At 50.5% G+C, this 26,341-nt stretch overlaps 1 protein-coding gene across 7 annotated transcripts; it reads left to right on the top strand.

The window, feature by feature from the left end:
- On the top strand, positions 1 to 25,230 carry HPS1 (HPS1 biogenesis of lysosomal organelles complex 3 subunit 1). Of its 7 annotated transcripts, none has more exons than XM_036886419.2 (22): positions 5 to 195; positions 1,534 to 1,646; positions 3,799 to 3,915; positions 8,192 to 8,329; positions 8,524 to 8,666; positions 9,059 to 9,167; positions 11,415 to 11,575; positions 12,056 to 12,158; positions 12,878 to 12,976; positions 13,101 to 13,170; positions 15,021 to 15,076; positions 16,249 to 16,416; positions 16,505 to 16,684; positions 17,745 to 17,806; positions 18,304 to 18,438; positions 18,522 to 18,587; positions 19,617 to 19,761; positions 22,023 to 22,136; positions 22,227 to 22,267; positions 22,425 to 22,464; positions 23,964 to 24,046; positions 24,484 to 25,230. In XM_036886419.2, exons 3-22 carry the CDS (start codon positions 3,799 to 3,801, stop codon positions 24,644 to 24,646), a joined length of 2,193 nt encoding a protein of 730 aa, XP_036742314.2. In that variant the 5' UTR covers positions 5 to 195; positions 1,534 to 1,646; the 3' UTR covers positions 24,647 to 25,230. The 7 variants fall into 7 exon arrangements, 6 of the variants coding, with proteins under 6 accessions (XP_036742323.2, XP_036742314.2, XP_057362183.1 ...); XM_036886422.2 differs by lacking the exon at positions 5 to 195 and adding an exon at positions 239 to 496; XM_057506199.1 differs by lacking the exon at positions 5 to 195 and adding an exon at positions 536 to 554.
- The last annotated feature ends 1,111 nt before the right edge of the window (positions 25,231 to 26,341 follow it).

The following is a 26,341-nucleotide window of genomic DNA, read 5'->3' as shown; positions in this document are numbered from 1 at the left end:
GGCCTTGCGCTGCCCGCTCAGTGGGCGGCGGGCTTTCTCCGGGACCCCGGAGCGGCCCTCCCGGAAGTGGGGAAGCGGGCTCCACCCTCAGCCTCTCCGACCCCTGCCTGGGGGCCGTGAGGCCGCCGCTTCCCCACTCCGAGCCGGGGTTCTGCCGCTGCGAAGTGGGGCCACAAGCCAGCCCTTCTTCCCCGGGTAGCTGGCAGCTGGGAGGTTCTGGGGGGAGGAGGGGGCTGAAACTGCTGCACAGTCTGTGGGGTGCGGGCAAACAGGAAGGGTGCCGTTGCATGGGAGCCCCACGGCGGCCCGCTGCGCCTTCCCGCCCTGCGGATTCTCACGCCGGGGTCCCCGGCCCTGCAGGGGAATGGCCGCGCGCGGCCCAAGGGAACGCCGCAAGCCCGAGCTGTTGGGAGCCGGGAGCGGCGGCCACAGGGGCCGTTTGCTGGGGCCGGTGGTGAGGTGGGCTTAGGTTGGCCCAGCGCCGTCTGGAGCTCCAGTAAGTGCTCTGGTCCACTTCAGAGCAGAACAGAGAGGGAAACCACAAAATCACACCGGTGAGGTTCTCTTTCCAACAGCCTTTTGGGGGAAAAAGTAGAACCTAATGTCCACTGAAGAGCATTCCCATTTTTCTGGGACTGATGACATTAAAACCAACCTTGCTGGTGATACAGCAAGTCTGTTATGTTGCAAAAGAAACTGACACCACCACCACACCCTCCACCGCCCGCGCAGCAGACCTTAATTACCTCTTACTTGCTTACAATGTTTGGTTTCCTAATTAAGCTAAAGCTTTATATTGTTCTGCCTTTTATCATCAAAATGTGAATGCTTCTGGAACCAGTTTAGTTCATCCTGTTATTTGACAAAGGGAAGCTGGGAAATTGGAGTAAGTGTCCCTACCTCTGTGTAAGAAAGCAGTTTGCTAAGGGAACTTCCACCAGCCATTTCCTGACTCACTATAACCCTATAACTCTGTAAGGAGCTGAAGCAGTGGTTTGTTCCTGCATTTCACAGCAGTTTGAGGATCAGAGAGGTTCAAGTGCTGTGGCAAAGCCAAATCTAGAACCAAGTCTCTGATGCCTTTGGTGTTGGTTTACGGCCATTCGTTGCATGGTCCCAGAATACCTCCTCTTTTCTGGGACTGCTTCCCTGTTGGTTGGGGATGTGCTATGCTATCTCCGGACAGTCACTCAGCAAGCTCCCTAGGGCTTCGCTGGCCACATAGTGGCTCTGAGTGATCCATGCTGAAATGAAAGTGCACAGAAGGAAACAATAGGTGAGAATTATGTTTGTGGGCAGATGCTACATCCAAAGGGCTGTGCTGGCCAGGTTTGTATTCGTCATTGGGGAAGAACAGGGGTGGGTGGGAAACAGCACTAGGATGCGTCCTGGCCATGGGGAGTACGTCCTGAGCAGACCGCCTGAGGGCCAGAGACCGTTGTCTGCTCCATCTCACCAGCTTGTCCACTCCCAGGAACCAGCAGCAATGAGAATGAGAGCCTCTGCTGGCCCTCATGTCCTCTCTGTTTTAAGCTTTTGCAGGACCCAGGATGTTACGCTGCTCTCCACAGGCTGGTCACTGAGTCTGTCTGCTGCAACGCTTTCTGGACCTCCGGCTGTCTGGGAGCTCCACCGTATCTGCCAAGGTAGATGAACGTGCCCGGCCTGGGGGCAGACAGCGCCCACACAGGAGCCACTGTGGGGCTGTGGGAGGTGGACAGGGTGAGGCAGACAGTGGACAGAGCTCTCCCAGGCTCTGCAGAGCCATCTCATACCCACCCCCTCCCTTACACACACACAAACACACCACACACACACACACACCTCATACCCACCCCCTCCCTTACACACACACACACACACACACACACACACACACACACACACACCCCTCTTCTCATCATGCCTGCTTGTCCCCTTCGCTCCCTCCTCCACAGCCAGCCTGGCCTTGGACACGTCACACACATACACACACACATCTCTTCTCTCATCATGCCTCCTTGTCCCCTTCGCTCCCTCCTCCACAGCCAGCCTGGCCTTGCACATGTCACACGCACACACACACCACACACACACACACACACACACACACATCTCTTCTCTCATCATGCCTCCTTGTCCCCTTCGCTCCCTCCTCCACAGCCAGCCTGGCCTTGGACATGTCACACGCACACACACATACCACACACACACTTTTCCCTGTTCTCTCTTTCCTCCCTTGCACCTAAGCTACACCTCTTGAATCGACCCCTTCCTCTTCTCGTATCCACCAGGGAGTGGGCTCTCATTACCCGACCAGGACTGCTGTTCTCCACCTCCTTAACGTCACCCATCTCTGACCAGCATGTCACTTTCCACACCTTTACCAGGTTATGAGGGCTTTTTGCTGCTGACCATAGCCTCCATTCCATAACCCACCTTTCCCCACCCCATACACTCACTGCCCATCAGATCAGCCTGAGCCCCTAGCTTTGCCCCGGTCACCTGGGAGTCACCATGCAGCCTCTCCAGCAGCCCTTTCTGCACACTCTGTTGCTCTTCCAGTCTCTGCCTTGTGTTTAGCAATTCTGTGGGAATCAGCTACGTTCTTTGTTTTTTTCACCGTGCAAGAAACACCTTGAGGCCAGATGCTCTGAGTTAGAGTTGATAAACCAACTGGGGATTTGGGAAGAATTCAGTAACCACCACTAAACTGGTCACATAGGGGGTCCTGAAGAGTGTTCCTGAGTTTGAGACCTTAAGGTGCTATGCTCTTGAGGAAGGTGGACATCGGCTCACGGGAGAGTTAGAGCAGAACTTCCTAATCGTCACATCCAAGCACATCAGCAGTGTGATCACGTCAGCAGTGTGATCACGTCAGCAATGTGATCACATCAGTGTGGCACACTGAGCTACATGAGATCTGAAGCCCCGGCCTGAGGTCCTCTCAGCTGCAAGCAGCTGACCTAAGAGCTCCGGCCTCCCCAGGCCTGGTCAGGCTGCCCCAGGGACTGGGGGATCAATGTCTTGCTGCACCCCAGGGGGCCAAGGCACAGCATAGGAAGCTGAATGAAGCCTCTATCCACTGGTGAATAATAAAGCACTTTCTATATAATCAAACATTGAAGTGTGTGGCACACAGTAAAGTGTGGGGATGGTAGGAAAGGAGGCTCAGAAGGGCCAGATACACTGAGGGATGTGCCTGAGGCAGCAGCAGCCAAGTGGATGTGAGAATGAACTAGGAACAGGCAGCCTCGGTTTGCACCCACAGCAGGAGGAGCTTGTAAATGAAATCCCTGTAATGTTGAGTCCACCCTTTCTGGGCTTTGAAGCTCTTCTTCTGGACCTGTTTTTGACTTGAGGAGAAACACATTTCTGAACTGCCAGAAGGGAAGTGCACTAGTCACCCTCCATTCCAGACCAGGCACTGACCGTCTGCCATGAACCATGAGACTGCCTGCCTGCCTTGTGCAGTTGATGCTGTGTCCAGATCAAGGGCAGAGTCCTTAAAACACTTGGCTTCAGGAGGCCCGTGGTGGGTCAACCGCTGTGGAGGAGCTGGAAGGCACAGCCGCCAGGCCCCAGCCTTGGCATTAGACAGGCCTGAGTTCCAGCCCAAGGTCTGCCGCTTGAACCTGTGCCAAGTCCTGCTCTATAAAATGGGAGTGACTGCCGATTCCTGCTCTATGAAGTTGTCGGAAGAGTGAGGAAGTAACCCCGGGAAGGCCCCGTGGTGCCCGCTGGGGGTGACGAACCCCTCCTCGCTCAGGCTGCTCTGGAAGGCCTGGGGCTGACCTTGGCCTTGCTTCCCTCTGGCAGATGAAGTGCGTCCTCGTGGCCACGGAGGGCGCGGAGGTTCTCTTCTATTGGACAGACGAGGAGTTTGAAGAGAGTTTACAGCAGAAGTTTGGGCAGTCCGAGAATGAGGGCGAAGAGGTGAGTGCAGGGCAGGGGCATGGATGGGAGGGGGCAGCACAGAGCGCCAGCAGGCAGGGAGATGGGGACCTGCCCCTGCGAGGAATCAGCAAGGCGGTGTGCACGCTCCTGTGCCCCTCACACTGGCCGTGCGTCCTCAGAGACCAGCCTCCTGATGCCCCGGGGGTGGTGAGCTCACCCTGCGCGCCCAGGGCTCCCTGGCCTACATGAGGATGGGAGGAGGAGGAAGTTTACCCACGCAAGAGGGAAACCGGGTGTCATCAGTTCCTCTATGTATAATGGGTCGTATAAGCTTAACACATTAATATTTTAACAGCTCTATTAAGATATAATCGACATACCATGAACTGAACATTTATTACCAGTGTGCAGTTTGATAGACTTCAATATATATGCCTGTGTTCTGTCCCAGTCGGTAAAGTGAACATACCCACCGTCCCAAAAGTTCATGATCCCTCCCTTACCTCCCCAACCCAGGGGACCGCTGAGCTGCCTTTGGTCACAGTAGATGTGTTTGTATTTTATAGACTCCTAGATGAATGAAATGATACAGAATGTACTGGGGTGTTTTGGTTTCATTACAGCCTGCCCTCTTCCTGTCAGTGTGATTATTTCGAGATTCTTCCATGTTGTAGCTGTATCAGTAGCTGGTTCCTTCTCATTGCAGAGGGGTCATCTGTTGTGTCAGGACGCTGCAATTTGCTCATCCACTTTCAGCTGATGGTAACACAAGTGGGTTGTTCCCATTTTATGACACAAATAAAGCAACTGTGAGCTTCCGCATACAGGTGTTTGTATGGACATCGGCTTTCACTTCTTCCGGTATTGCCTAGGCAGAAAGGCTGGCTCATGTAGGTGTATGTTAAACATTTTAGGAAACTGCCAAACTTTTCTAAAAGGGCTGCGTCATTTCCTATTCCACCAGTAGTGTGTGAGAGTTTCATGTCTTCCATATCTTGACTATCACTTGCTACAGTCAGTCTTTTGAGTTTTAGTCACTCTAGCAGGTGTCTATAGGAATCTCATTCTGTTTTAGTTTTCATTTCCTTAATGATTAATGATTTTGAGCATCATTCCATGTGCTTATTTGCCATGTCTGTATCTTCTTTAATGAAGTTCTCAAATCTTTTGCCCATTTTTTATTGGGGAGATTGTTTCTTATTTGTGAGTTTTGAGAGTTTGTTACCTATTTTGGATACAAATCCTTTCTTAGATATGTTTTGTAAATATTTTCTTCCAGTCTTTATCTTGTCTTTGCATCTACTTAACAGTATCTTCCAAAGAGCAGGTTTTTTTTATTTTGTTGAGTTTATTCACTCTTGGCTTTTATGGATCAGGCTTTGGTGTCATATCTAAGAAATCTTTGCCCAATCCAAGAGTACAAAGAATTTTCCCTATATTTTCCTCTGAAGTTTTACAGTTTTAGGTTGTATATTATGTCTAATGATCCATTTTGAGTTTTTATATGTAGTGTAAACTATGGATTAAAGTTTATTTTTTGCAAGGGAACATCCAGCATAACTCTTTAATATTACAGCTCGGAGGTAGTTGTCATTTTCACTTATTTAATTTATACTCTACATTTTAAAGGAATAATTTATTTTGAAAATTTTTCCCATGTTAATTTTGGAATAAACACTTTTTCATTGGGGATGCACTAGAAAGATTGCTTGCATTTCCTCAGCAGCATAGACTGGTTGCCCGTCAACGCCCTTCCTGTTCTAACTGACCTCATCATCAGCTGAACCAGCTCCACGTTGGCAGGTTAACGAACCTCAACATCGCTGATGTTCTGGTTACAGTCTTTTTAGGAATAAAACAAGATATCAGAGATCAGAGATATTTAAGTGGTTTTATTTAAGCTAAAAAACACATCTGCTATAAGACTTCTATTGTTAGTAGTTAATAGATATAACTTTTAAATTAAGAATTTTTAAGTATTTCTGTTTTTAAACTACTATTTCAATGAGGTCAATTTGATTAACAAACTATCTGATAATGCTTCTCTTCCTATTATTAAAAACCTTATGCAGGAACAAATTGCTGGTTTTCCAGTTCCTAAATGACTAATATAAAGAAAAAAAGTCTTCAAAGTTTTATTTATTATGTGTACAACACATTGTCTTTTCTGATCCTTTAATGTGAATTAATTGTAGGAAAGGAAATACAGAGAAATAGTTTTTAGACGACCCACAATTCTACCATCCAGAGCTATTAGCTCTTCATTGTTTTCTCTGGGTCTTCATCTTTTATACATAGTTGGGATCCTACCACATTTACAGTTTTATTTCCTGTCTTTTTTAGTTGCCATTATATCAAAGCATTATTCCATTTAGTTAAATAATCTCAAAAGCATAAATCTTGATGAAAGCATTCTATTCCAGTGTATGAATGAATGTATCACCATTTATTTAACTATTTTTCCAACACTGGCCATGTGTATTGCTTCTAGTTTGCTGTACCTATTGCTGGAGGGAATATTTGTACTTGAATTTGACCCCACATATTATTTTCTTAGAATAATTTCCTAAAAATACAAACATCAACTCAAAAGCCATTCAAAGATATTGAACCACTTTATAATTCTACCAAATAATAAATGAGAGTGCCCCTTTATACTCTGTCAACAGTAAATATTTTCATTTTCCCCCACCAAAAGAAATTCTTGGTATACCTGCAGAAAAAGCTACTACTTTTTTAATGAGTTGCTATAGACAATCTAGATTTTTAAGTGCCTTTTCTGTTAATATGATTTGTTAATGATAGCTTTAGAAAATCATGGTATGTGAATAATTCAACAAATGTTTGCCTATGTGGAAGGATATTGATTCAACCAATATTAATTGAGAATCTATTATGCACCGGCCTCTGGTGTAAAGCAGTGAACATGGCAACATGATCCAGCTCTCATGGAACTTAGAGGCTGAAGAGGGATCACAAAGAGCAAACCAAAGGGCAGATAAACACCATGAGTTCAGGTAGTGATAAATGGGTGGAAGAAGTTAAACAGTGTGTGGGGCAGGGAGTAACCAGGGCAGGGGGCCCGAGGGTGGTCAGGGGAGGAGCAATCTGAGCTGGGATCTCAATGATGAGAAGGACCCACTCACTGTTAAAGCTCAACTGACAGAGCAGCAGCTGCACACAAGAATGTTGGGAAAAAATACGCTCCACAGTGCTGTGTCCACACGTACTGCAAATGTTACACGTTACCACGGGCTGTTCTTTTCAAGGCAAGGTCATGTGCAGCTCCTTGTAGACTTCACCGGCTCCAAGCCAGGACTCTGCTTTCTCCCTATTTCAGTCAAGGCTCCCAAAGTCAGGGAAGGTCAGATGTTCTCTGCCTTTCTTTTCATTCCAGTGTTAAGAATCATGATCATTCCACTGGCTTTAATCCTTTTTTATCTGCAGATTTTCAACAAATTAGGCTAGTTTCTTTTTATTTTGTTATTTTGTTCCTTTTTTGGAGGGCAGAGAGAATGGATGGGGGAAGAACTTTTAAAAGTTAAGGTATGTTTGATACAAAAATAGGGTTAAGTCTGGAAAAATTAAAAGTAAGAGGAAAATCACTTATAATCCCTCTCTCCAGAAGTAATAACTTTAGGAGTGTTGACTTTCTTAATATTAATACTTTGTCTTTTTCTATGCATTTTAAGATACAGAGCATTCACAACCATTTTTTTAAACATGACATTGTGTCAGAGGAATTTTCCATGTCATTGAAACACTCCAATATTTTAAGTGGCTGTATATTCTTCCATCATTCAGATGTACTGCTATTTATTTAACTGTTTTCCTGGTACTGGACATGTACATTTTTTCCAATTGCTACTGTAAATTGTGATATAGTGAACATCTTTGCACCGATCTTTGCCCCTGTCCCTGATCATTTTTCTTAGGATACAATCCCAAAGTAGACTCATTGCAGCAAAGGGCACGGGCTTTGGTACACATAGCAAACCTCCTTAACAGTTGGTCAGTTCTCCATTAAATGCCCCCACACATTCCCCAAACATGCCTGATTCTTTAACATTTCCTTCTCAGTTCAGAGCCTGAGCAGCACAGTTAGCTGGCTGACCATTCCCAACTTTCCAACTACCAGCCAAGGGGTTGGGGGCAGTTTCTTTTTGCCCCTTCCAGCCACCCCCCACCAACACCATCAAAACAGTGATACCCTCCCAGGTGAGTTTAAAACTGTGGAGACCCTTGCTGGCTTGTCCATTCTTTTGTCCCTGATGTCTGGCCCTCTAAACAATGTTATGTTCTTACCTTCTTGCAGCTTCCCGCTGTGGAGGACCAGCTCAGCACCCTCCTAGCCCCGGTCATTATCTCCTCTATGACGATGCTGGAGAAGCTCTCAGACACATACACCTGCTTCTCAACGGAAAATGGCAACTACCTGTATGTCCTTCACCTGGTGAGTGTGTAGCCCTGGAACCCCTGTTCTCTGGGCTCCTCAGCTGTCTACATGCCTCTTCCTTATCCTGAACTTTAGATTCCTTTAAAAAGCAGAAACTGCATCCTATCAAAATCCTCCCCCACACCACCACCATCCTCAGGGCGGTAAGGGGAGCCTGTGGGCCAGCTGACATCAGCCTGCTGGGCCCACAGTTTGGAGAATGCCTGTTTGTCGCCATCGGTGGGGACCACTCAGAGGGCGAGGTGGACCTGCGGCAGAAGCTGTGTGCACTCAAGTTCCTGTTCGAGGTGCACTTCGGGCTGGTCACTGTGGACAGCCAGCTCATCCGAAAGGAGTGAGTCCTTGCTGCTGGCCCCCACCGGGTCCTCTGCTAAGCACCCTCTGGAAGCCAGGCAGTATGTGCCCAGCCTCTGTGAGGCTGCCCGCCCGCACTGAGCCCTTGCTCCTTCCTGGGTCTCTCTCTGGTTTTGTGTCGTATGTCTGCATATGAGAGACTGAGAAGTGAAGCAGTTTGCTCAGGCACCTGACTCCCGGCTCCATGCCCATCCCACTCACCTGCACGGCTGGGGCACAGCCTGAACGTGGCCCCTCTTGCTTTGTGGGCCCTCCCGGTTATGTGGTCATATCACATGCTCGCCTGACTCTGGTGGTGATCCAGGGCACTGCTCCTTTGGTTGAGGGCGGGGACGGCCAGCTTTTTCATGGTTCTCTCCCACTCTGCCCCAGGCTGCGGCCTCCATTCCTGGAGCACCGTGCCCAGGTGTGGGGACACTTCCAGAGCCTGCTGTGGACCTACAGCCGCCTGCGGGAGCAGGAGCAGTGTTTCGCTGTGGAGGTGACGACTGGGTGTGGGCCTCCTTGCTAAGGGGATCCTTTACGGCCAGAGGCGTGAGGGCACAGACAGACCCGCAGAGTCATGCCTGTACAGGGTGGTTCTTTCTGGCCACATGGCGGGTTGGATTCTCTGATGGACCTCCCTATAATAAAACAGCTAAATCCTGGATGAAACAGGCTTTTTAATGTAGTTTTGGGCTTATAGTAATTATGGAAATTTCTGAAGATGGTTCCCTTAGACCCTTCCCTCCAGAAAAACTATATTGAGCTAAAACTTAGGATGCAAAGTAGTGCAAACTAAATAGCACTGAAGGCAAGATTGCCTGAGTGCAGTAACACTACAAGCAGAAAACTAAGCCTTGGGCCAACAGCAATGTGGTGCAGCTGAGCCCAACACTCCTAAGTTAAGCCCAGACCACAAACAATTAGGAGCTCACAATTGAAGGTCAGATACACATGAAAATAAGCCAGTATGAGTGAGAGGATTCAGTCACCAGCAGATTTAGATCTGAAAGAGCTTGATATACTGGAACTGTTAAGTATAGGATAGACACTATTCTATGAAATATTTACAGACATAGAAGTTAGAGAAGAACCCATATAGATATTTTAGAAATGAAAACATAATTGTTAAAATAAAAATCTCAAGGGATGGATTGAGCAGTAGGTAGAAAGAGAATTAATGAACTGGAAAATAGATCTGAAGAAATTCTTTTTCATGTCCTACTCACTCGCTCTTCCAATGAATGTATAGTACCTGCTGTATGCTAAGAGGTGTGCCAGGCCTTTGGAATACAGAGATGAATAAAGACACAGTCCTCATCCTTGAGGGGAAATCAGCCATACATACTAAAAACTACAAGAAACATCCTGGAAACTACCATATTGGGTTTCTGATCAAAATCCATGGTGGCACAAAAGATGGTGTGGTCAGCTCTTTCTGAGGCATTGGGAAAGGCTTCTCAGATCGTCATCTAGTGCAGCTAAGATGAAATCCAAACTGCTCCCCAAGCCTACCAGGCCCTGTATGATCTGCCGCTGCCTGTCTCACCCAGCCTCATCCCATGCCTCTCTTGTCCTCTCCTGCTATATGCTGGCCACCTGGGCTTCTTCCCATTTTAAGAATGCTCTCTGTTTAACTCTATCAGTATGATAGTCATTAGCTACACATGGCTACTGAACAGTTGAAATATAGTTAGTCCAAATTGAATTATGCTGTACAAGTAAAATATACACTGGATTTGATGCCTTCATACAAAAACTGAAAATTTTTAAATTAAAGTATCATTGATATACAATCTTATGAAGGTTTCACGTGAGCAACATTGTGGTTTCAACATTCACCCGTATTATCAAGTCCCTCCCCTACCCCATTGCAGTCACTGTCCATCAACATAGTAAGGTGCTATAGAGTCATTACTTGTCTTCTCTGTGCTGTACTGCCTTCCCCATGACCTACCTCTATTGTGATGGCTAATTATAATGCCCCTTAATCCCCTTCTCCCTCCCTACCCACCCACCCTTCCCAGTCCCTTCCCTTTGGCAATCACTAGTCCCTTCTCAGAGTCTGTGAGACTGCTATTTTGTTCCTTCTGTTTTGTTTTGTTACAAAAACAGAATATTAAACATCCCATTAATAATGTTTTTATATTATATGTTGAAATGATAGTATTTTAGATTTATTGGGTAAAATAAATTACTAAAATTAATTTCACCTGTTTCTTTTTACCTTTTTAACATAGTTGCTAGAAAAATTTAAATTATGCATAGGTCTTGCCATACATATCAGTTGGACAGCACTGCTCCAAACTCTCCCTGCCTCAGGGCCTTTGCATATGCTCTTTCCTTGGCTTGCAGTATTCTCCTCCTCTTTCTGCAACAGGATTTCGTGTTCTTTAGATATCAATTTAAAGCTCTCTTCCTCAGGGACATTTACGTTGAAAACCCTACCCAAGTAGTTCTCTATTTTTCTCTCATTTAATACTGTGTATTTCCTATACAACACTTATTACACTAATTGGCACTTACTTTGTTTTCCTTGCATATTGTCTGTTTCATCCCCTACAGTCCACTGATCAGACTGTGTGCCCAGAAGGCAGGGATGGTGCTGGTCTGCATCTCCCTGTCCCCAAGGTGTCTGGCACACAGTTTGCATTCAGTGTGGACTGAGTGATTATACCCACCAGTCAGGGCCTGGAGCAGGAAAGGGGTCAGTGACGTGGCTTCCTCTCTCCCTGCCCGTGGCCAGGCTGTGGAGCGGCTGATTCATCCTCAGCTCTGTGAGCTGTGCATAGAGGCACTAGAGCGACATGTCATCCAGGCTGTCAACTCCAGCCGTGAGCGGGCCGGCGAGGAGGCTCTGCACGCCTTCCTGCTTGTGCACGGCAAGCTGCTGGCTTTCTACTCCAGGTGAGCCTGTGGCCCCGGAGGCCCCCTGGACCCTGACTCTCACCCTTCTTATTCCTTCTACCTAAAAGCATCCCTCCCCAGCCAAGAAAACCTTCAAGACCCATCTCTTCCATGAAGTCTTCTTAGGTACTTCAGTTCTTCAGCCCCTCTCAACTCACTGCCTTCTCTGAGTTACTTCTTCCTGGAACACTGTCTCAGAGTCTGAACTTAGGACTTCCTCAGATGCTGTTTCTGGTCCCTGTAGTTTCCCACTGGTAATTTTTTTAAACATAACCAAGTTTTAATTGTTGATGAGTTAATGAGTTATATTTATACTTTGCCTTTCTCCAAAAAGGATGAATTCAGCTGGCACATTTGTAAACTCCTTGAGGGCGGGGACCATGCTCCCGATTCTCTTAACCCACCTGCTCCTGTCTGTCGCCACCTGTGGGGCACTGGAGGCATCGGGCACATGCTGACAGTTGCCGGTTCTCTCTGCAGCCCCAGCGCCAGCTCCCTGCGCCCGGCCGACCTCCTCGCCCTCATTCTCCTGGCTCAGGACCTCTACCCCAGCGAGGGCACAGTGGATGCTGATGACACACAGGTCTTGGGGCAGCTCCCTGGGCAGTGGGAGGCATTAGGGAGCTGGCTCAGAAAACCAGCCTGGAGAACGCTGGACAGGCTGCCTGAGGAGGCCCTGGTTTCTGAATCACAATTTTGGGCCTGTGGTTGGGCATAACTTTTTCCTGTTACTTTCAGATACTGATATCTTAGGCACTTAGGGACTTATACTATATACTTAGGGACTTGGGGCTAAACCTTAAGGAGGGGTTCAGTGGGTTCACAGGGGCTCTCATTTCTCAGTGGTTGGATCTAAGCTTAATCACTTATCTATGCAAGCTTGCCCCATCTGAGCCTCTATTCCCCTATCTGTGCAATGGGACAACAGTGGCATCTACCTCTCACAGCTGTTTTGAGGAATAAAGGAGACAGTTTACTTAGAGCCCAGCAGTGTCTGGGTAGTGAGTGCCAGTGCTAGCCATCCTTGTGATCACCTGTGGTGGAGTTAGTGGTGTTTGGTTGCCAGTGCTGGGATTTCTGGAATTTTAGTGATTCTGGAGAATATTAGACCACTTCGAATTCAAACATCCCTGGAAAGTGAGGACACACACCCAGGGCTGCAAGGTGGAGCAGGTGCAGGGGCCTGGAGGTCCTGCGTGGCCTTTGCCTCTGAGGGCTCTGCTGTGAGGGGCTGGGGACGGGAGGCTGGTGGGGAGGAACCCGTCAAACTTGCTCTAGCCCGTGTGTCCCGTCCTGTTGCAGCCCGCTCCGAGGAGACCCCGAAGCAGCCAAAACATCCCTGTGCAGCAGGCCCGGAGCCCTTCGTCCACGGGCCCTGCCAGGGGTAGTTCTACGGGGACCGTACGTGCTGGGCACTGTGTGCGGGGGTGGGAGTCTGCCCTCCTGGAGACAAGGGGCCTTGGTTGAGCCCACTGGGAGTGCCTCTGCGACCCCTCAGTCCAAGACACCCTCTTCTCTCTCCCAGGACACTGATAGCTTCTCCCTCCCTGAGGAGTACTTCACACCAGCTCCTTCCCCTGGGGAGCAGAGTTCAGGTGAGGCCTGGGGCTGAGGCAGATGCAAGTTGGCAGCCCCAGAGGGTCTGTCTGAGGGTTCAGCGAACCCCCACAACTAAAGGCGCAGACATCCAGATTCCTGGAGCACAGGGTGCTCTCTGCAGCACCCCTCTGTCTCCCTTGCTGCTGCAGCTTAAAAGACTATAAGCCACTCAGATGGCTCCTAAAGCTTTCTGTGGCATGTTGACTCCATGTAAAAACTTACCTTGCATACACATATTCTCTGCCTTCCCTTTTTTGTAATAAATTAATAAGTAATTAATACTAAATAGTAATCATTTGACTTCAAGTACAAGGATTTACAATACAAATATTCAGTCTCTATAGTTTACAACTTCCTTGTTTATCCAAAGTATGTGTGTAAATAATAAAAAGAAACTAGAAATACTCAGAATGTTGTTGACAACAAAAAAATAGACAACATTGCTTTGAGAAATAGAAAAGCCAAAATCCAGACTGTTGAAGTCACTAGGAACGGGCATCACATTTATCTCTAAAGTTCTTGGGAAGAGGGAAGGACTGGACGCTTTACGTCATCTAATAGAAGAAAGAAGGCCAGGGTTTCAGGAGGAAAACTTCCCAGGGACTGAGTTTTAAAAGGAATTTCCTAGACATTAGAATCATGTGAGTAGCTTCAGCTACACCAGTTGAGCTGCTGTCCGTGGGCTGGGGCTCAGGTAAGAATACTTCTAGAAGTTATACCATGAGGCCAGTGGGCATCAGAGTGGGAACCACTGCCCCTCACAGATTTAGGTCAAAGCCGTGGTTCTCAGCCCTGGCTGGCAGTGCTCCATGGGATTCTTTAAACACTGAAGCTGGACCTGTGCCAGAGATTCTGACTGGATTGGTCTGGGGTGAGACCTGGGCATCAGCCGTTTTAAAAGGTCTTATGCAGCCATGGTTGAAACACCTTAACTCTTAAGTCCTTGGATGGGCTGCAAGGAGCCTGGGACCCGTGATCACTCACCAGCTCGTGAGCTTGCACGTCTCTCTGGGCCTGGGTCCCCTAAGCTTTCCCTGAGCTCACAGGATGCTGAGAGGCACCACTTTGGGCTGGTGGCTGATGTTCGTGTTTCTTCTTCAGCTCCCTCCTTTCTCATTTGTCACAACCTGCCCACCACCCCAGGCCTCTTTCTCAGTGATTGGCTCTTAGGCCTCAGAGCTGTAAATAAGGCCATGCTGCAGTACACAGAATGAACAGCTTGTAAGTGGTTCAAGCTACCCTCATCCATTTGTAAGTCAGGTGTTTGAAACATAGGAACATGCTTCCCAAAAGAAACATGATTATAAATGATAGTTATTTGCAATGAAATATAAGAGAGAGCAATATTATTACAAGCATACAGTATTTCAAATACATCGTGGGTTCCGTAGGCTTTTGTGAGCTATACTTACTAAATAAGCTCAGTTCCCAGCCTATCATAGGTGCTCAGAAGTTTGCTGATTGAATAAACAAGTGGGGAAATGTAGACTGTGCTGCCTCCTAGTGAAGAGGCCCTGTTACATTACAGTCAGGGAGGGCCTGAAGGAGTGGAGGGCACAAAGGAGCGGGGCTTCGGGGGCTCGAGGAGCTTGCCCGACCCTTGCAGCCCGTCCTCAGGAGCCCTCCCCAGCAGCTGGCTATCTTCCCCAGGCCTGGGCTGCCTTAGCCCTGGCACTGCAGAGTCCCCCGTGGGACCAGGACAGAAGGGCAGCCCACACCCAGTGCCCTTTCCCCTGCCTCCTCCTGTGAACTGCTGATTGGGTGGGACCCTCCCCTCTGAGATGGGGGTGGGCCATTATTCACATTTTCAGGTCATTTATGTTATGTTACTACATATGGCCTGCAGGTAACACCATCTGGCTGGATGGGGGCACCCCACCCATGGATGCTTCTCAGGTCCAGGTGAGTTTCTCCTGGGGGCAGGGAGGCCCGCATGACACCAGCTGATTTGAGACGCTACAGGGGGTTCTCTGGGGGCTCTGGGGCTCCCCCTGCACGTGGTTCTCCCCCAGTGCCGGCCCTCCTCCTGCCACCTCAGTGCGGGGACAATGCTCAGCCCAGAGGCTGGGGCTGAGGTAGTAGGTGAAGGGTGACTGCAACTCCTAAGAAATCCCTACCCTACTCAACTGTTGTTGTGAGTGAAAGTCCAACTTAATTTTCAATGATTTTTTTAAATGAGAAGGTAAATATATTCATTATAGAGAAATTGGGAAATACAAAAGTCTGGAAAAGAAATAAAAACTACTCTCAATCTCACCCCCGGATAGTAACTACTATTAAGATTTTTGGTTGTTTCCTTGTAGCCTTTGCTATGATTTTATGTATGTTTACACACCCACATATGCATGTGTATGCATATATGTATGTATATACACATACTACTTAAGTTTTTTTTCTTCTACCATATTTGAATCCAGTGTACTTCATTATACCTTTTACCTTGAGCAGTTTTGCACTTGTTAGGCACTGATTTTTAACAACTGCTGAAGAACGTGTCACACGCATGTGTTATTTATTTAGCAGATCTGCAGAACAACCAGTACATTGCTTCCAGTGTTTCGCTGTTATACATAAGATGCAGTGATTTCCCACTAAAGTCTTATTGCACAGCATCCTCCCTAAGGCTGGAGTTGTACTTATTTAGTCATTCCATGCCTCAGTTTCCCCATTGGAACAGCTCTCAGGATGTTCTGAGGGTGGGTGGGATGACAGTGCTATTTGAATGCCGTCATCCAAGTGAGGGCATGGGGAGGGGGCTTCTACCCCTCGTTCCACCCTTGTCTGTTTTTCCTGCCTTTTTAGTCCCTTTTTTACCACCCATTCCAGCTCCTACGCCTATTCCCCACCATTCCTGCTTGCTGTTCAGTCCTGACTGCCGACGGGAAGGCCAAGTACTGGAGCTGCTAGGGCAGTTGCAATGAACTGGGGATTTAAGAACTGGGATTTGTTGGCACTAAAGTGTTTACCCGCCATGGTTCTCAGGGAGGACAGCTGTGGGTGGGTCTGACGTGGCCAGGAGGCCGGATGGCTCACCTCACCCCGCCCCGCCTGCTAATAGATGCTGTTCTCCACAGATAGCTGAAGACACCCTCCAGACATTCATCCCTTGCTTCCCAGCACCTTCCAGCCCCAGAAGAATTTTCCTGGATGCCAAAGTGAAAGATAGCTACTGCCGCATGGTGCCCCACACCATGTACTGCCTGCCCCTGTGGCCAGGCATCCAAATGGTGCTCCTGACCAAGGTACAAGCCCGCCCACCTGCCCCGCAGTGCCCTGGCCTGGACGCCATCCCCACAGGCTCTTGGCCCTGCCCTGCACTTCTTCCCTTAGGGCCCCAGCAGCCCCCTGGCCCTGGTGCTGTCCCAGCTGCTGGATGGGTTTTCCCTGCTGGAGAAGAAGCTGAAGGAGGGGCAGGAGGCTGGGAGCTCCCTGCGATCCCACCCCTTCCTGGGGGACCTGCGCCAGAGGATGGACAAGTTTGTCAAGAACCGTCGGGGGCAAGAGATTCAGGTGAGATCCGGACCTCGGAGATCCCCACCCCAGGGAGGCAGAGCTGGGCCGGGGCAGCAGGCCCGCACCAGGCGAGGACCCAAAGGCTCCGGGCCCTGCCCCTGCCCCACCAGAGGTTAGGATCCTTGTTTCACAGTGCCATATTACATTTTCAGAACACTTCTATGTGATTTGGGGGAACACGAATTACAGTTCCCATTTTTAGATGACGAAACAGGGCCTAGATAGATGGCGCCTCTGCCAGGGTGGTCGGCTGGTGGGCGATGGAGCCAGAGCCTGACTCTGGGACTCCGGAAAGGCCGGTTGCCACCCGTGGTGCCCGCACAGTGCGGCGGCTCACACTGAAGGGCAGGACCCAGCCCACTGCCATCCCAGGGGCCTCGAGCCCGGCGGGCAGGGGCAGTGCGTGAACAGTGCGAAACAGGAGCAGTCTAGTTAGAGCCCAGAAGGAAGTTCAGGGCGGCAGCTCCTGTAGCTGGCAGTGCTTGGGTCTGTCTGAGGAGCCGAGATTCGTGGTGCTGTGGCGCCCACTGGTCTGAAAGTGAGCAGAAGGATTAGCGGAGGCGGAGAAGCAGGGAAGCCCAAACCCAAACAGACCCGAGTCCCTGCTCCGGAGTCAGAGGCCACCTAGCATCCCATGGGGCCGGGGCATCGTGTCGGAATGCAAAGCTCCCCGTTGAGGAGATGGCCCTGGGCTCCTCAGCACCCCAGTCCCACATCCAGCTCTCCTGTGCGGCACCTGCTGTCACCCCAACCGTGTCAGTTTACATGTCCGTGCCAGCTAGGTGGTGAGCCCAGTACTTGGCACACAGAAAGCACTCTTTAGATTAAATGCCTGCTGAGTGAGTAGAATGTAGTGTCCAGTGGGATGCAGAGAGCTGGGGACCTGCCAGAAACCCAGCTGTGGCTGGGCATGGGCAGATGTGTGCTGAGCCTAAATACTGAAGCTGTTGGTCAGGAGGCATGGTGTCCTCTCAGGGCCCAACTTGGGAAGGTTCTCCCCTGGACCTTCCTCTGGGAGCAGCATCAGTAAGCTTACCTGTCACCTGTCCTCTTGCAGAGCACCTGGCTGGAGTTCAAGACCAAGGCCTTCTCCAGGAGTGAGCCGGGATCATCCTGGGAGTGAGTGGCAGGCTCTGAGAAAGGGTGGGAGGTCATTCGGACAGAGAGGCTGCTTCTTGCAGGCCAAGAGGAGGAGAATGCTCAGGAAGACACTTACACTCCAGGGGTCCTGGGGGAGCCATGAGGCCCTGCAGACACTGGAGGGAGGGGAAGCTGAGAGGGCAGGTTGAGGAACAGGGCGTGAGGACCCAGCACCAGCACAAAGGCCTGGGTTCCAGCCCAGCGTCAGCGGACTCAGATCTGACCTCAAGCAAGTCACTTCCCCTCATTTATCAGTAAAGTAAACCATGAGGTCGGACGTGACCCACACACTTCATCCCAGTTACATGGAGCACCATGCTGGGGAAACCGGGAAGCTGCCTCCCAGCTCACAGAGGGCAAGGATATGCTTTACTAGCCATGTCTGTTGTCTGTCAGGAGCAGGGGTGACCTGCACTGCCATGACCCACTCTCCCAGGGCCCTTCCTGCTGTGATGCTTTCCTGTCCTGGCACCCAGGCTGCTCCAGGCATGCGGGAAGGTGAAGCGACAGCTCTGCGCTGTCTACCGCCTTAGCTTCCTGAGCACAGCTCCAGGCCGCGGAGGCCCACATCTGCCCCAGTCCCTGCAGGACCAGCTCCGGACATTTATGCAGTAAGTGTGCGTGTGTGTGGCCCCACTGCTGGAGCCGGCGTGGGAGCAGGGGCACACCTCATCACCCCCTGCTTCCCCGGCAGAGAAATACTGGCAGACTGGAAGGACTTCTTGTTGGTGAAGAGTCAGAGGAACGTCACCATGGTGTCATATCCTGATGCCTGAGTCCTGGGCCGGCCTGCCGCCTCTACCTGCTCACTCAGCACTGCGGGCGTTGGTGGGGAGGCTGTATATGCCACCATCTCAGCAGCTTTGCTCTGAAGAAAAATAACAGGAGACACTGTCCTGGGTGCTTTTCTCTAGGAGTGCTCTAAAGCTAGAGTTAGAGAGCGCTGCGCTCCCAGAGTCACTGCACGGAATCCGTGGAGATGGTGCTGTCCCGCTGGCAGAGTGGTGGCAGGTGCTCCACAAGGGGCGGGTCCTGGGCCAAGTAGGTTTGAGAGGCCATGTCCTCCTCCTTGGAGGTCACAGTACACAGCAGATCATGAAGGCTCTGAGAAGGCCTGCAGGAAGTATGTTTATCTCTGTTTAAAAAGCCATGTCCAAGAATTATTTGACCCTTTCATTATGGAACATTAATTTTATCAAATACAGATTTTCTCTGGTACTTTCTGTAAAGCAGCTTTTCCTATGTTGATATCTCCCAAATGTCAGGCCTCCAGTCGCTGAGACTTCTGTCTTCAGTATGCAGGTGAAAGGGATAACAGAGGATCTTCCTAGCCACCAGCTGCCCCCGTTCCAGGCCCTTCTGTGCCCTCTCAGATGGGGTTCTCCCCACCTCTGGAGGTGAGGCAGGCAGCTTGGGCAGTCATTAGCTCTATTGCTCTACTCTTACACCAGCCTCACTGTGTGTTCAACTTAAACTCATTGCTCATGAAAATGATAAAATAGGAACGTGCCATGTTCCTGTTAGGTCCAGAACTTATGTGTTAAATGTGATGTCAGGGATCCATTTTACTTGCCTCTTAGAACTTCTCAGGGTTGGGGGTTCAGAGGCAAAGTGAGGTCAAGGCAGCAGGGATACCGGGGGTTGGCTGAAATAGAACCCTGGGGTGGAGGCCAGGTGGGGCTGACCTGGTCTCTTGACTCCACCGCTCGCCCAGCTGGAAGCTGGGTCGAGGACAGAGAAGCACCCCCCAGATTCTTGGCTGTATGAGCACCTTAACCCCAGTCTTCACCTACCTTGAAGACTTCCCAGGCTTGGTGCACTTCATCTATGTGGACCGCACGACTGGCCAGATGGTGGCCCCTTCCCTCAGCAGCAGTAAAAAGACGTCATCCGAGCTGGGCAAGGGGCCCCTGGCCACCTTCGTCAGAACCAAGGTAACACTGCTTGGCCCGGACACTCTTCACTGCGCATCGGAGGGATGTGCTGGCCTGAGCCCTGCCGGGGAGGACTGACCGCAGCCTTTGCGGCTCCCGTGAGGCTCTGACCACGCCCTGCCTGAACCCTTGCTGTATTCTCTGCCTCCGTCTGTGCCCAGCTGGATGCCCATCGTTGTCACTCGGCCACATGGGCCTCAGTTGATGGCAGGGGGCACCTACCCATGTATAGTCTAATATGCCTGGTTTAGCAGAGTCTGGGCAGCAGGCAGAGGAGGAAATAGCCAGGGCCTAACACTGTGCCTGGCAGGCATAAATACATGCCCAATAAGTAATTTGTTGAACTAACTAAACCGGAAAGAAGTAACACAAGCTCAGTCGATCAGGGTATCAGAATTTAAAACTAGGTGGTTTGTACCAAGGAAATATTCTCTGGGGCTTTTTTTGCTCTCTTTATGGCAAGCTAATATATATACAGTTAATCCTTGAACAATGCAGGGGTTGGGGCACCAACCCCTGCACAGTAAAAAAATCTGCTTCTATCTTTTGACTTCCCAAAAACTTTAAGCCTCACTGGTAACAGTAGATTAACACATATTTTGTACAGTATTATGTATTGTATTCTTAAAGTAAGGTAGAGAAAATGTTTTTTCAAATTGTAACAAATCTCCAAAAAATTTTCCAGTATTTTTATTGAAAAAAATCCACATATAGTAGAAGCAGACCCAAGCAGTTCAAAACCATGTTGTTCAAGGGTCAACTGTATGTATTTTATGATATACTACACATATATATATATACTCACACTATATAATATAGTATATTATAAATATACATACATGAATATTTATAATGTGCACACTATATATGTTTGTCCAGATAAAGTATATCCTAATGTTTAAAATTAGATGGGTAACAGAAGGCCTGTGGTGGAGACCCAGCTCTGCCTCTCACTGGCCGCGTGGCCTGGGGTCTTCCTTAGTCTGAGTTTCTGTTTCCTCATCTGTAATTATTGAACTAGACCATCATCACCAGCATCTTCATCTTCATCCCTCTTTCCAGAGATAGTTGGGGTTATCTTGGTACATTTCTTTTTATTGTTTTTCTGTACCGTTTTTGTAGTTGAGATCATTCTGTATATGCAATTGTGTTTACCACATTTTCATTTCACATTACATGTGATGCATTTCCTCATGTCATTAATTTTTTATAAACATGATTTTTAACAACTCCACAATAGTCCATCATGTGAATGTAACATAATTTACTTAGCCATTTCCCCAATGTTGAAACATTTAGATTGTTTCCAGGCTTTCACTGTTATAAATAATTCTGCAGTACCACCTTTGTGCATACATCTCTGTCATCATCTCTGATCGTTTCCTCAATATGGATTCCCAGAAAGGGAATTAGTAAGTCAAATGGGAGGAACGTTTTTAAGGTTATTGATACACGTTGCCAAATTGCTTTCCTGAAAAATACAGCATATCCATGTGTTTATTTACAGATGTAATTAGACATTACGCAGTGGTCAGGCTTGGAGTGGATTGTGTATGCCTTCCACTGAGCTTTTTGATGAGCGCTCCTCAGGCCTTTCCTGGCCCTGGGAGAAGGGGCAGCTGAGCTGTCCCTGCTGCCTTCCCTCGAGCTGTTTACAGGCAGCTTCAGGTAGTCCTTGAATTAGGCCAGAGCATCCCTGAGGAGACCTAAGGCACATTGTCCCCCAGCCCCTATGTTCCCATCAGACCCCGTGGTGAGCCCTAGCTGGAACTTCACCCCTGGGGCCGAGGGCGAGCCCCGCTCTGGGTTCTCTGCATGTTCAAACGCCTCACCAGCACCTTGGCGTAGAACCCTCGCCAGAAGTCCTGGGCACCACAGGGGGCCGGGTGAGTGGGTGACCCTAGGTAGCAGAAGGGGCTTCCACCGTCATCCTGTTGTGTTAGTTAACAGTGTCCCTGGCTATTTTCTGGCCCGAGTGGTCAGTTTACTAATTTCTGGCTTGTGTGTATAATAAGGATACACTCTGTTTTACATGTGCCTTATCATCACAGGAACTGTGCAGAGGCGATCACCCATTCACCCAATAACAATTCACTCTTGAGTTCCTGCCGAGCCAAGGCCATGCTGGCGCCAAGGGAGAAGATGAGCCAGAGAGGCCCTGCCCTCCAGGAGCCCCTCCTCTGAGTCTCTCCTCCCTGCCGTGGCGAGGGGGCTGAGGCCTGGGCAGCAGGGCGGCAGCGAGGCCTCTCCCCTTTCCCCAGGTCTGGTCTCTGGTCCGGCTGGCGCGCAGATACCTGCAGAAGGGCTACACCACGCTGCTGTTCCGGGAGGGAGACTTCTCCTGCTCCTACTTCCTGTGGTTCCAGAACGAGATGGTGGGTGTCACCAGGTCCTGGGGCAGGACAGTCCTGAAATGCTTTCCTTTCCTGTAACTCTTGGACTCCTTTCTTCTGGATTGCGTTCAGTCTGTCTCTGCATCTCTTCTCATCCCTGGTGGAGGTGACAGGTAAGCACAGCTGGCGGGACCCAGAACTCCGAGGGCCCATTTTCACACAGGCTTTGTGACCCCTCCTCCCCGCTGTCCGAAAGCCGCGGCGTCCAGGGAGCATGAACAGATGGACACGTGCCCCGCGTGAGAGTCTGCGTGTGCTTCCCATGGTCAGCTGCGCCTGGGAGGCAGACACCGTCATCCCCACTGTAGAGGTGGATAAACCCAGGTTCCGGGCAGTCAACCCGCCCGGGGTGCAGCCAGGGTGGGGCCCCGCCCTGCTGCCTCCTAGCCCTGTGCGCCTCTCTGCAGACCTGGCCGTCAGGACAGCGTGGGCACGGCCTCCGCAGTCTGTGGTCTCCTCGCCCGCGTGCATGCGCCCGCATTCTCTGCTCTGACCTGTCCCATTTCTGTCTCAGTTTTCTCCTCACCATCACCCTTAGTCGTCACGCCAGCCCTCTCAGGGTCACCCTTCTGCCCCTCATATGCCCGTGGTCCCCGTCCTCCTTCCCCTCCCCGCTCTGGGCAGCAAGCCCCCCTTCATGTCCCCCTGAGGGCCAGGGCCCCTCCCTCCACAGGGCAGTGCGATGCCTGGGCTCTCTCAGCACTGTTCTCACAGCCTCACGTGTGATGGTTGGGGCAGAAGCTTGGCCCCATTTTACAGATGGAGACACTGATGCCTGGAGATGAAACACTGTGGCCAGGGCCACCGAGGTCCTAAGTGAGGAGGCCAGAACCCAGGCTCAGCCCTGCTGGCCTGCAGGCTAATGGGGGGGATCTCTAAGAGGGCAACTAAAGTCTTTCTAAGAATACTCTATTCCCAAACAATAAGGACCATTTATTTTACCTGTGTCACATGTTGGGCTGTAAGCTTTAATGCTCTATTAACTGATCTTCACCTATGAGACAAGAACTGTTAGTGTCTGCATTTTGTGATGAAAGAACTGAGGTGCAGGGAGATTAAGTTCCTACCATGGAAATGACAGAGAATGTGAACTGGGTCTAACCGACTCCTCCCTATTCTTGGGCTATGCCTGCCGCTGCAGGAGCTCTCCCTGCCCAGGATGCAACCGTTACCTTAGCTTTGGAGAAGAGACAGCTCCGTGTGCTTGGTTGGCCAGCAGAGTATAAGTAAAGTGGAGCTGTTGATGGGGAGACCCAGGCATGAAGCTGGATGTAACTGTGCTGCTGGGGGCGGCCACTTAACACTGCTGAGTCCACCTCCTCGCCGGCAGGACAGGCCCCACAGTGAGCGGCAGAGGACCCACAACCCGCCTGACACACACAGGGTGCCCGACGGAGCTTCACTCTTCCCTTTTCTTATCCTACCCTGGGAAATCCCCCTTGCTTTCAAAGCAGAGGCTTGGGCCTCGTGGTAATGTTTTGCTCTTCAAGACCATGCACGACACTTCCCAGGGTCGCCCCCCCAGCAGCCTCCCTGAACCCGTGCTGGTCGCTGCCCCAGGGCCACTCGTGGGTGGGAACAGAGCCACCACGGGATGCTCAGATCTGTATATCCATTCCTGTAATGCTCTTTGGGGGTTATTGTTACTCCCACTTAACAGATGAGAAAACAAGGTGAAAAGGTCCTCTCGTTTTCCTAAGCTCCAAGCACACACACGCAGGGCCGAGGCAGGCCTTGAACCAAACCTGTGCTGTTTCTGCCACACCCAGTACCTCCTGTTCAAGACCTTCCTCCTTCCTCCTTCCTCAGGGGCACAAGCTCCAGATAATCGAGGCTCCTGTCCTTTCTGATGACTCGGCTCCTGTTGGCGTGCTGGGAGGAGACTACTACAGGTGACCCCTTGGGACTCGGAGGCTGCTGGGAGCAGTGGGTGACAGGTGGGGGTGGTGAGTGCTGGCCACTGTGGGGAGCAGTGGCTCCTTCAGGAATGGCCCCCAAGGAGCTAGACACCCTCCTTGGAAGCTCCTCACAACCCGGCCCAGCATCCAGTGAGAGAGGAAGCGAGTGGGGGTCACCGCCCCATCGGGGTTCTGCCCATCTTTCAGTTGGCAGCCTTTGTAGACATCTGCGCTGGGGCCCAGAACTTCCCTGCCGGCTCTGTGGCATCCCTTAGCTAGGACGCCGCGGCGGCCTGGGGCCGAGCCTCCTGGGTTAGTCACAGCGGGCAGGGAAGGCATCACTGGCCCGGGTGCGGGGGCCTAGTGAGCTGACAGGGAGAGGAGTGCCATAGCCTTGCTCCTGAATCCTGTGCCCCCTCCTCCTCCCCCAGGAAGCTCCTGCGCTATTACAGCAGAAGCCACCCCGCTGAGGCTGTCAGCTGCCACGAGCTGCTCACTCTCCACCTGTCAGTCATCCCCACAGACATGCTCGTGCGGCAGGCCAGCGAGCTGGCCCAGCGCCTGTGGGAGGCCTCACATGTGCCCCTGCTCTAGGCCAGGGCAGACAGCCTGGGTGCAGTCTGCATGTGCACCCTGGCTCTCCACTTGCCCCCCTGCTTGCATACATCCCCCTGTGAGAGCCTCCTCCCATCCACAGCAGCCACCTGAGGAGGGGGCTGTCCCCAGGGCAGCCCCAGGGTTTCTCAAAGAAACCCCCTAGACCAGCTTCCACCCTGGTAACCAGCAAACCCCTAATCCTTCCCTCTGGAGGAGGGGTCAGGGGGTTCCTCTGGTCTCTCAAACAGCAGTGGCTGCGAGGTTAGAGCTGGGGCAGCCCCTTTTTCAGAGCGGCCTCTCCATTTATCCCTGGGAGACGGAAGTCCCAGTGCCTGCGGGTGTCTGAAGGCACCCTCCTGCCTGCGGGTCTCCGGAGAGGAAATAGCTCCCTCAGGAAACCATTTCCGTCCCCAGAGGAAAGGGGCTCCAGTGGCTGGGTTGGAATTCCAGCTCTGCCGCTGCCTCTTTGTGGTGCTGGGCAGGATTCCTAAACTCAGCCTGTTTGCCCACATTTAGTGGCTGTGAGGGCTGCCAGACATGCAGTAGGTACTCAATAAATGCTGGTTGTGGTTGTCATTCAAGCCAAACATATCTAGACTCCTGGGCCTCCCTTTGGTGCCAACAAACTCTGGCAAAGTCGTGGCCCCTTTGTGCCCTGTTCTGTTCCCAACTCCTGCCCCAACCCGGCCTCAGAGATGCAGGTCGTTCGGTCCCGTGGATCCCAAGTTTTGAGGTTTTTAAAAGCTTCCCAGGCAATCCTAGTGTGCCCAGGATTGAGAACCGCTGCCCAAGGGCCGTATGGCCCCCTCTACACTAGAAGCTCCCATCCCAGAGCAGACACAAGGACAAAGACTAGCAGAGCCCCAGGACTGGGGAGTGCCCGCTGCTGGGACGGAGAGAGCCGTGCGGCCGAAGGAGGCCCCCAGCTCAGCGCTGTGACACACAGATGGCAGCCTGGCCTCTGTGACTTCAGTCCTGAGCTGAAGTTCATGCAAAGACTGTTCTTTCCCACTAAAGGAACAGTATAGGGGACAGAGGTACTGAAGGAGCTGGAACCACACGTCAGGCTAAGGTGGCAGTGAGGGACAGAGTTGCCTGGGGTGACCAGGACTGCCTTTCTCAATATCATGACTTCACTGACAGAAATGGATTATGGAAAATACAGTTCAAGAACACAAACAGGAAAAACTAGAAGCCCACTGTGTAGGACCTACTTTTATCACCTGATACTTGCCCTTAATTTTTAGCAGCTGTATGATGTGATCTGTCTAGTATAACTAATCCCCCTAATTTTTTTATATAATGACACGGGTGAATATCCTGAGTCAGATTTTAGCAGAGATCTGCACACAGTATAAACCTCCAGTGTGTGAAGGGGTGTCTGTGGCCAGAGCAGAAGGGTCCCAAAAAGCCCTCTTACTCAGAAGCAACTTCTCCCAGTTTAAGATGTTTTTCTATCCAATAAAAGCAAAATGCTTTTCTAATAGCAGGTTTCCAGAACACTGACAGATGTCAGAGCAGTACAGAGAACTCCTGGGGTGCCTTTTTCCTACAAGGGGAATGGCCTGCAGGCTAATGGGCAGAGAACAAAGGAGCTCCTAAGTGAAGACAGGCCAAGAGGGTAGCAAGAAAGTGCTTGAGCTGAAGATATTTACAGATGTGATCTCTACTCTTGAGGATTCTTGGAAAATG

The sequence above is a fragment of the Manis pentadactyla genome, chromosome 8 (assembly GCF_030020395.1).
Source record: "Manis pentadactyla isolate mManPen7 chromosome 8, mManPen7.hap1, whole genome shotgun sequence".
Lineage (NCBI taxonomy): Eukaryota > Metazoa > Chordata > Mammalia > Pholidota > Manidae > Manis > Manis pentadactyla.
This window is presented reverse-complemented; position numbering and strand designations above follow the sequence as displayed.